Here is a 10,107-nt window from a genome sequence, read left to right as displayed (position 1 = left end):
CAAAAGGTTCTACAGAGATATAGTGCACTGTTGTTGGATGGAAGAAAGATAGTAGAGGAATGGCGGAATTTACTGCTTTTTGATCTTCCAAATGTGACAAATGTCTGTGATTTTTGGTGTCACTTGGCTTCTATAAAAACACCCAATGTTACTCAGAGGTTCCCTAACATAATCAACAATAACCAATAGCTCCTGGCCTTGCCATGTTTGAACGTTGCTGTAGAAGGGTTCTTTTCAACCTTAAAAAATGTTAAAACGGATCATAGAAACTCGCTCAAAAATGTGACCCTTACCTCAATTATGCAGATCAAGTTTGACATGAAAAGAAAAAGACACGTGTCCCATGATTTAGAGGTCGATGCCCCCTCTTAAAACTACTCAAAACTGTAAAAGCCAACGCGACGGCCTAGGAGTGCGTTCAGTGTAGTTAAAAAAGTGCAGCTAAAAAAAGAAAAAAAAATGATGTTTTTTTTTGTATTTGAGGAAAAAGGATTTTATATGAATATTTTAAAATATATGAGGTGAAAAAAAGGGAGTTGTGAACAAGGTGCGATTTTTTTTTTTTTTTTGGAATGGTAAAGGTATGTATGTTACCATTGAGGGAGGAGGAGCTGTAGGACAGATAGTGTAAAATCTTGTCTTGTGAAAAGAAAAAGATTCCAATGCGAAGACTATTGCCAGATTTTTCGGTAGGAGTCGGACACTTGTTGGATTTTAGACCAATGTGGCATCGAAAAAAATGTCGGATTGTCTATGGTCGGGTGTCGGAATTTTCATGGTTCGTTTACACATTGCGGAAATTCATGCGGATTTATGGTTCGTTTACACATTGCGGAAATCCGTCCGTTTCTGTTCGAACTATGGCTAAAATAACGCTGCGTTTTAAGGCAAAGATTTCAAATTATTGCAACAGCATGACCTATGTTCTTACCCTTTTCTGAAAGCTGTTGAGCAATAGAGAGCCAAATGATAACGTTTTTCTTAGTTTTCCTATAGCCTGGGTGCGCAGGATCATAGAAGCTGGGTGTAGCCTTGAAACTTCAAATATGCATCTGTTTTCTTTAACAGACAGGAGGAATAACCCTCCAAGCTTTGACAAATTCAAAAAATCCCTGGCTTCAAAGCCCAATATATAACTCAAATTACATCTCCCATTAAGAGGGAGACAGGGAGAGAGACATAAGTTGTAACTCAATAGTAACAATAGTGATAATTAAATTTGAAAAAACTATAGGCTATTATTAACGTATTTTATGGTATTCACAATATATTCTAACTATTATTAGTCAACTAGTTGGAAAATGAATTGTTTTCTGGGGTAATGTTTCTTTCCAACTAGATGGCAAAATTAAGGGTAAAATTCTAGTTTAGCTACTTTCGACTATCTTGGAAAGGGGTTAGGTTAAGAAAATGAAACTTTCAGGGATGGGTCTACAGGTTAAAGTATGTCCTGGGAAGATATTTTGAAGTACCCACCTCCACTCCTTCTCCCTCTAGAGGGTCCTGACCTTTGATGACCTTTAAAAATATGTGAGTTATAGAAGTGAAACTTTGCAAAATAGATCTTCTGCTTAAACGAAGTACAACAGACTTGTTTTCAGCTTCACAACTTTGCTCAATCCCAATTTATAAGGTTTTAAAGATATGCAAATACATTTCCTAAATTTTGGAAATAAACTATTTATATGTCTTAAAATTCTACTCAAATAACTGATATTGTATTTTCGGAGCTAAAGCCAGAGAAAAAGAAACTGATAACTGAAAATTAAGGTAAAATGTTGTTTTGTCAAAATTTCAATGGGTATAGACCTGTCATGTAGGCAAATTTCATGACCCTCTAGAGGGAGAAGGAGTGGAGGTAGGTACTTCAAAATACCTTCCTGGGACATACTTTAGCCTGTAGACCCATCCCTGAAAGTCTCATTTTCCCAACCTAACCCCTTCCCAAGATAGCCAAAAGTAGCTAAAGTAGAATTTTACCAAATTAAGTTTTGCTGGGGAGAAGTTATTAGTCAACTAGTTGGCAAAATTAAATTTTTCTGGGGCAAAGTTAGTAGTCAACTAGTTGGAAAATTAAAGTTTTGCTGGGGAGAAGTTATTAGTTGACTAGCTGGCAAATTTATGTTGTTTTTTTTTTCAGAAATATAGGAAATGTATTTACATATCTTTAAAACCTTATAAATTAGGTTTGAGCAAAGTTATGAAGATGAAAAAATTTGTGCTGTACTTCATTTAAGCAGATAATCTATTTTGCAAGGTTTCACTTTTATAACACACAGATTTTAAAGGTCATCAAAGGTCAGGACCCTCTAGAGGGAGAAGGGGTAGAGGTAGGTACTTCAAAATACCTTCCCAGGACATATTCTAGCCAATAGACCCATCCCTGAAAGTTTCATTTTCCTAACATAACCCTTTTCCAAGATAGTCAAAAGTAGCTAAAGTGGAATTTTACCGAAAAATTAAAAATGAGGCAAAAATATTCCTCCAGTAAAGGAACAAAGACAGATCAATGAAGGAACATGCACAATTTATGTCCATTAAATGCAAGATAGAAATTAACAAAACTTCAAATATGCATCTGTTTTCTTTAACAGACAGGAGGAATAAACCTCCAAGCTTTGACAAATTCAATCTGACTTTTGGGACCAGGTATTATAAGACTAATTATCCTGGGAATTAATAAAAAAAAAATCTCTGGCTTCAAAGCCCAATATATAACTCAAATTACATCTCCCATTAAGAGGGAGACAGGGAGAGAGGCAGAAGTTGTAACTGAATAGTAACAATAATGATAATTAAATTTGAAAAAACCCTTTATTATTAACATATTTGATGCTATTCAGAATAAATTCTAACTATTATTATTCAACTAGTTGGAAAATGAATTGTTTTCTGGGGCAATGTTTCTTTCCAGCTAGTTGGCAAAATTAAGTTTTGCTGGGGAGAAGTTATTAGTCAGCTAGTTGGCAAAAGTAAGTTTTGCTGCGGAGAAGTTATTAGTCAACTAGTTGGAAAAGGAAAGTTTTGACACACTTGAATCTCATCTGTGCTGTAAACCAATTTTACAAGGAGGAAATGGAAATGCAACCACTGAGAACAAACAAAATAAATAATGTGTTGCTATAAGAAGTCGACAATGTTCTCAAGTCACCAAACGTAAATATTTAATTCTACCACATTATATAGTTTTATATTGCTAAGAATTACAGCAATAAACTGTAAAATATAATTTTATTCTTGTAAAAATAAAAAAAAAATAAATACAAATAAATACTTTGTCTAAATAAAAAAAAATAAATACAATATAAGCAACTAATAGGAAGACACATACTTTGAAAAGAGAAAAGTGTTGCAGAAATAGTGAAAGAGAGAGAGAAGGAGAAAGAGTATGCATGGGGGAAGTTATTAGTCAACTAGTTGGAAAAGGAAAGGTTTGCTGGGGCAACATTTACTGTCAACTAGTTGGCAAATTTAAATGTTGCTGGGGAGAAGTTATTAGTCAATTAGTTGGAAAATGAAGGTTTTGCTGGGGAGAAGTTATTAGTCAACTAGTTGGAAAAGGAAAGTTTTGCTGGTGCAACATTTATTGTCAACTAGTTGGCAAATTTAAGTGTTGCTGGGGAGAAGTTATCAGTCAACTAGTTGGAAAATGAAAGTTTTGCTGGGGTGAAGTTATTAGTCAACTAGTTGGCAAATTTAGATTTTTCCTATACAGATGGGTTAAATTTTCCAACTAGATGACTAAAATGTTTTTATTATGAGGAGATTGGATAGTACCATTCTATATAAGCTTATAAACTAATTTTTTCCAATAGTCAAAGGGTGGAGTCCTCCCCAAAAAATAAGTGTTTGTCTGAACTTGTAAAAACATTAGAAAAATGAATATAGGCCTAAACCAGTTTTGAAGCAATTTTTAAGTTTATTTTGTAAACCCCACCTCCCCTGTAAAAATCATTTTTGTAGACACATTTCTAGGACTTAGAAATCAGAATAGGGTTAACATAGGCCTAGTAGCTTGACAATACCTTCCTGGAGTATGTTTTTGGCCTTGGATTAATTACTGAAAGTTTTATTTTCCTAACCTAACCACGTTGAAAAATATCAAAAGGTAGATTGTCTAGAAGTTTACCCTGTAGGCTAAAAATTTACTATAGGCTAAAATTACATAGTCTAACTAAATTTTGATAAAAAGTATTTTACATTAATTTTGCGTGTAATCTTTCTTTCACTGGGAATTGGGAGTATGTGTATCTGTGGCAGCAATGTCAGCAAGATGACATGTAGGCTATTACACTTACAGAAAATGGGATATTTACCTGAAATTTGCATACACCATATCTTTTATTAATTAATCTTGATGTGGAGGTGGATTTTCCCCTTGAAACCTCAGTATCCTATGATTTCACCATAAACTACCTGGAAAATCAAGATAAAAGTATTTATCATCCCATAAATAAAAATCTTAGTTTTGTAGGGTTTTTATTTTGGTTTTTGGAGAGGAAGAACTATAGTTATTAATTAGAATTAGAGATGAAAAGAAAATGCAAATTAAATAAGAGCTAATTAGTACATAAGTGCAGCATCAAAGTTGGCCCTAGAGCAAAATCTGGGGGGGGGTGACAAGGGTGCCAATAATTGACCAAAACGACAATTTTATTTTGGTAAAGGGCAAAAAAACAACAACAAAACAAGGATACCACACAAATTCTTGGGACCCCCCCTCCCCCTGGATCTGCCCCTGAGCCGCATGCAGATATATGTATTTAAGTGAAATGAATTTTCGATGTAGTTCTGGCATATACAGATGTATTTCATGTGAAATTAGTGAGGATTTTTGTTTTTGTTAGGTGTCTTTATTGACTTTTCTCTCTTGGTATTGTCATTATCATTATCTAATTCAAAAATGACTGAAGAAAAATATGTATAGGGTACTTGGAAGGACAAAAAAAATCCTAAAGTTGTAACCTATCTAGATAACTTTTTTTTACACCAGAAAATGTTAGTAAGCTAATTTTAACAAAAAATTTTTTTGTTTAATCTTATACAACTCAACTATGTGAGTTATTTTGTTATTATATTCTGTTTTTTTTTTGTTTTTGATGATGAAAAGCAATTTTTTATTCATAAGCCCAAAGACAAAATGCTCAGTGAGCCAGTTCATAAAGTACAAAATGTTTGTATAGTCTTGCCATTTCCTTGGGGGGGGGGTGGCTGACTCCCTCCCCCACCAGCCTATATTTGCAAATGCCAATTGGGACTCTCCAAGATTAGAGACTTAGGCTGATTTTTCTCTAAGGGGCCATAATTTACCAAAATATTCTAAATACAGCCACTAGAATTAAAAACATTGGTCCAATTAGAACAACTGAATAAGTGAGGTGTTTTAAAAAGTGTCATAAGCCATAAGTATTACATAGTATTATGAGACCCATTCAAGATTTCCACTTTACCTTTTAATTTGAAAGCTGTCTACTTTTATAGGAACTGAAGATTTACACTGGATTGTTTGCAGAAAGACCAACAAAAGTCAATTTGCCATACAACTATCTTAGAGGCTTAGGCTGATTTTCCCTATCTTTATTGCATTTGGGCAATTTAAATTTAGAAATGACAACAAATTGGTCTATAGTTCTGATGTGTGTCTGATCTATATTCCTTTTCTTGTATCACTTATCTATTTTCTAGATTTTGTGTTTTTTTGAAGATATATTGCTGAAGTTTGTGAAGGGGAGCTGACTGTATTTTCAACTGATGAAACATGGAAATACATGTCCTCTTTGGTGTCACTACTGTTAAGCAAGGTAATTAGTATTATGGGGATTCCACTAATTTAATGCTTATTTGTGCTAATTTGGTGCTTTTTTGTTGTTCTTATTTTGTACTATTTTTCTTAAAAAAATTAGAACAATCTTATTGATTGATCAAAGTCAGTTTGATTATCAAATTGTTTGTCAAATAGGACAAACAAACTGTAAAATGTGTCTGTTATTAATTAAAAATTCCAACAATCTTTTTCAAACCAATGTCACACTAATCATGCCTTTTTATATCCTTGATTTAATTTAAATAAGATTAGGCCTATCCTTCTTTCCCTAAAAATGGATTAGCTTTTAGCAAGGAAAAACCTACTAATAATGTGGATGGGAATAGTAAATTCTTTTATCCCTTATTTTGTCTACCTTCTTAATAGTATTTAAAACAATCAGCTGAGACTCATCATTAATAAACCCCTCTGTTGTTAGATACAATAACCAAAAATATGTAAAAGTAAGGCATTTGACCTAATTTACCATGTATTGCCCTAAATTTTCTAAGTAAGAGAGTCTCCAAGACTTCCCTCTTGCAATATCTTAATCTAGATAACAGGATAAACACCTCTGGGGTACGTGACTTACTTTGACTTAATTCTCATGTTGAATTTGCACTATTATTATTAGTGAATTTGCACAGATGATCTTCTCTCAAGAAAGCTGTAACAAATTTTAAATGGTGGTTTACAGATTATTCCTCTCTCCCTAAAAAATGATTTGGTTTTAAAGAAGAGGAAACCTACTAATAATATGGATGGGAATAGTAAATTTTTTTATCCTTTATTTCCTCTACCCCATTTGGCCACCTATCCAAGTTATTAAAAAGAACCAGCTGAGATTCATCATTACCCAGCCCTCTGTCCTAAGATAACCAAAAATAGGTAAAAGTAAGGCTCCCATCTAGTTTACAATGCATTGTCAGAAACTTAGTGGATAAGTGGATAAATACCTCTGAACTACATTACTTACTTTGACCTAATTGTTATGCTGAATTTGCGCCAGTGTTGAGAGAGAAGACATTATTGTTCTCCAGTAAACCCAGTCTTTAACTGCTGTGGGTGCATATTCAGGTCTTATTCTTGCCTTGCTTAGGAAATGATGTAGACTATCAGACCATCAGAGCAAGATTCTTGCTCTACTTTTTTTCATTTTTTTTTTCAAATGAAATTAAAAAAAAGTGCCAGATTTGTCCTCCTGCTTTAGGCCATTTGTTTAATACATTAAACTCTGCTTTACAATTTTCGTAGATTTGGGATCACCTTTTTAATTTTTTAAAAAGGGGACAGGGGTTCTAAACACAAATTTTTTTTTTCTTGCCATGATCTTGAAATAGCTAAACTGAAGCAGCCACCCAAATAGCTTTTTGAGTGTTTGACAAATATTCCTCCTGGATATAGCCCTAAATCTTTCTGATTCTATAAAGGCTAAGCATATGAGGTTTTGGTGCATATTTGTCTTTTAACTTTTGTTTTATTTGTTTTGTTTATCATTGTCATTAGTTAGTTTTTGCTTCACTTATAGCTATTTAACATAAATTTTCGAAACATTTTACTCGTGACTAAATTGAAATTCTGAAATTTTCTTTTTGAACCTTTTTACCCATCATTTATTATTATTCTGAGTTTTCTAAGTAAATTTGCTTTAAAATTTCTTTAGAGCTTAAAGATGCATTACCCAATGATGATACAAATCTCTTTGGAAGTACTGATCCTTTTTTGTTACCTAAAAAAGAAGTTTTCCAAGAGAAGACTTCTTCTACCAAAGCATCTGCAAAGCTGGAACCTGATTGCCACCCTGTGAAATTGGATCCAAATATGGATGCATACATTGGTATGTTTTTTTTTTTGTATTTTTTTGTACCTTTGTGTGCTAAGTTAGAATATTGATTTTCAACTTGTTGGGAAAACATGGCAGAAACTGAAACATACCTTTTATGAATAGTATACAAGCTAGAAGACTGTAAAATATAAATCTCTCTATAAACTTTCATCCAACATATTGAAGATTTTTAATATTGTTGTCTTACATACAGCTTGAACAATATAAATAGTACCAGCCAGGGCCTTGTTTTAGTTTAATGTAGCTTATGTGTTAGAATTTGCCGGCACATTGGACAATTTTTTCCCAAATATAGTCAGCCAATCTTGAACGAATTTGTTTTTCTTATCGTTTCTAAACATTTTACTTGTGACTAAATTAAAGTCCTGAGATTTACTTTTTTTTTTCTTTCTTTCTGAAATTTCTCTTATAGAAAGGAAAAAAATTTTTTTTTATTCTTTTTACCCATCATTTATCATTGTTCAGAGTTTTCTAAGTAAATTTGCTTTAAAATTTCTGTAGAGCTTGAAGATGCATTACCCAATTATGATGAAAATCTCTTTGGAAGTAACAATCCTTTTTTGTTACCTAAAGAAGTTTTCCAAGAGAAGACTTTTTCTACAGATGCATCTGCAAAGCTTGAACCTGATTGCCACCCTTTGAAATTGGAGCTAAATATGAATGCAGACAGTGGTATGATTTCTTTTTTGAATTTTCTTGTACATTTGTGTGCCGAGATAGAATATGGAATTTTCAACTCCTTGGGAAATTATGGTAGAAATTGAAATATGCCTTTTATGAATAGTATACAAGCTAGAAGACTGGAAAATGTAAATCTCTAAATTTTCATCCAACATTTTGAAAATTTGTCACAGTCTATTGTTGTCTTACATACATATTGAACAATATAAATGGTACCAACGCCCCTGGTACCAACAATAATGATGGCATGGGTTTTAAACCTCTGCCACTTGTCTTTTTATTGCCAGTTGAGGCAAGCCTAATAACGATTATTATAATTCTGTTATTATAATAGTTATTGATTTTGTTGTATTTAATACCAAATATAAAATGTGTTTAGTTTGTTGTATTGAGCAAAGCTAACCTAAGTGCGTTAGTTACAGGATTGAAAATAATAAGAAGATGCAGAAACAAATCAAACTATAAAATGAGTGCAACAAAACTGAAAATCTGCCCAGAACATAAGCTCATAAACTACTAAAAAAGGAACCAATCATAGGCAGCGTAGTAGTGCTGCCTAAGTATAGAACAATGTTGGCATAAAGCATAATTTTTTTCCCATAGCAGGGCACTTTGTATCGAAAGAATTGTTGTAGAAACTTCGAAGGGGCTCATTCGATTGGAAATTGCAATGGCTAGTGCCCTTTTTAATAGTCGAAAGTGATTGGAAGGCAGCTAACACCCCTTCCTCGCCTACCATTTCCCCAAACACATCCAATTAAAGTTTTGAGATAGCCATTTTGTTAAGGATAGTTGATTTCCAGATAGAAATTATGCTTTCAAGGAGGACACTCCCCCACAGCCCTCAAGGCAAGGGTTGTAAGTTATGCCCTGGGGGCATATAAGTTTTTTTTTAGAAAGCTTTGTGGTAGAAACTTCAAAAAGGGCTCACTCGATTGGAAATTAAAAAGGGCTAGTGCCCTTTTTAAAAGTCAAAAGGGATTGGAGGGCAAGTAATCCCCCTCTAAACGCCTACCTTTTCACAAAAGGTACCAATCAATCATAGGCAGCGCAGTAGCATTGCCTAAGTAAAGAACAGTGTTGGCACAAAGCATTTTTTTCCATACCAGGGCACTTTGTATCGAAGGAGTTGTCGTAGAAACTTCTAAAGGTCTCATTTGATTAGAAATTGGAATGGCTAGTGCCCTTTTTAATGGTCGAAAGTGATTGGAAGGCAGCTAACTCTCCTTCCACGCCTACCATTTCCCCAAACACATCCAATCAAAATTTTGAGATAGCTTTTTTTGTTCGATGTGGTTGATTTCCAGATATAAATTATGTTTTCAAGGAGGACACTCCCCCACAGCCCTCAGGGCAAGGGTTTTAAGTTATGCCCTGGGGGCATAAGGCTTTTATAGAAAGTTTTGTCGTAGAAACTTCAAAAAGGACTCATTCGATAGGAAATTCAAATGGCTAGTGCCCTTTTTAATAGTCAAAAGTGATTGGAGGGCAACTAACCCTCCTCTAAACGCCCACCTTTTCCCCAAAGGAACCAATCAATCATAGGCAGCGCAGTAGTGCAGCCCAAGTATAGAACAATGTTGGCACAAAGCATTATTTTTTTCCCCATACCAGGGAACTTCGTATCGAAGGAGTTGTCGTGGAAACTTCGAAAGGGCTCATTCGATTGGAAATTGGAATTGCTAGTGCCCTTTTTAATAGTCGAAAGTGATGGGAAGGCAGCTAACAACCCTTCTGGAAAGTTCTGGAAATTAGGTCTTTGAGGATTTACAACCCC

At 33.9% G+C, this 10,107-nt stretch overlaps 1 protein-coding gene across 4 annotated transcripts; it reads left to right on the top strand.

The window, feature by feature from the left end:
• Positions 1 to 924: 924 nt before the first annotated feature.
• On the top strand, positions 925 to 8,421 carry LOC148940446 (uncharacterized). Of its 4 annotated transcripts, none has more exons than XM_089105280.1 (4): positions 925 to 1,024; positions 5,686 to 5,801; positions 7,467 to 7,640; positions 8,151 to 8,421. In XM_089105280.1, exons 2-4 carry the CDS (start codon positions 5,759 to 5,761, stop codon positions 8,411 to 8,413), a joined length of 480 nt encoding a protein of 159 aa, XP_088961406.1. In that variant the 5' UTR covers positions 925 to 1,024; positions 5,686 to 5,758; the 3' UTR covers positions 8,414 to 8,421. The 4 variants fall into 4 exon arrangements, with proteins under 4 accessions (XP_088961406.1, XP_088961407.1, XP_088961405.1 ...); XM_089105281.1 differs by having other exon boundaries at positions 975 to 1,001; XM_089105279.1 differs by lacking the exon at positions 925 to 1,024 and adding an exon at positions 3,006 to 3,156.
• The last annotated feature ends 1,686 nt before the right edge of the window (positions 8,422 to 10,107 follow it).

This window comes from Artemia sp. Qi Xiang Cuo, chromosome 19, assembly GCF_049724085.1.
Source record: "Artemia sp. Qi Xiang Cuo chromosome 19, ASM4972408v1, whole genome shotgun sequence".
NCBI lineage: Eukaryota > Metazoa > Arthropoda > Branchiopoda > Anostraca > Artemiidae > Artemia > Artemia sp. Qi Xiang Cuo.
Note: the sequence above shows the minus strand (reverse complement) of the source record. Positions and strands in the feature narration are given on the sequence as shown.

What these genes read in the sequence shown, in the direction of transcription:
- LOC148940446 (XM_089105280.1), top strand. Translation starts at nt 5,759, where the DNA reads ATGGAAATACATGTCCTCTTTGGTGTCACTACTGTTAAGCAAG. An exon ending in TGTCACTACTGTTAAGCAAG is followed by an intron (nt 5,802 to 7,466) that starts GTAATTAGTATT and finishes AAATTTCTTTAG; the next exon opens with AGCTTAAAGATGCATTACCC. An exon ending in AAATATGGATGCATACATTG is followed by an intron (nt 7,641 to 8,150) that starts GTATGTTTTTTT and finishes AAATTTCTGTAG; the next exon opens with AGCTTGAAGATGCATTACCC.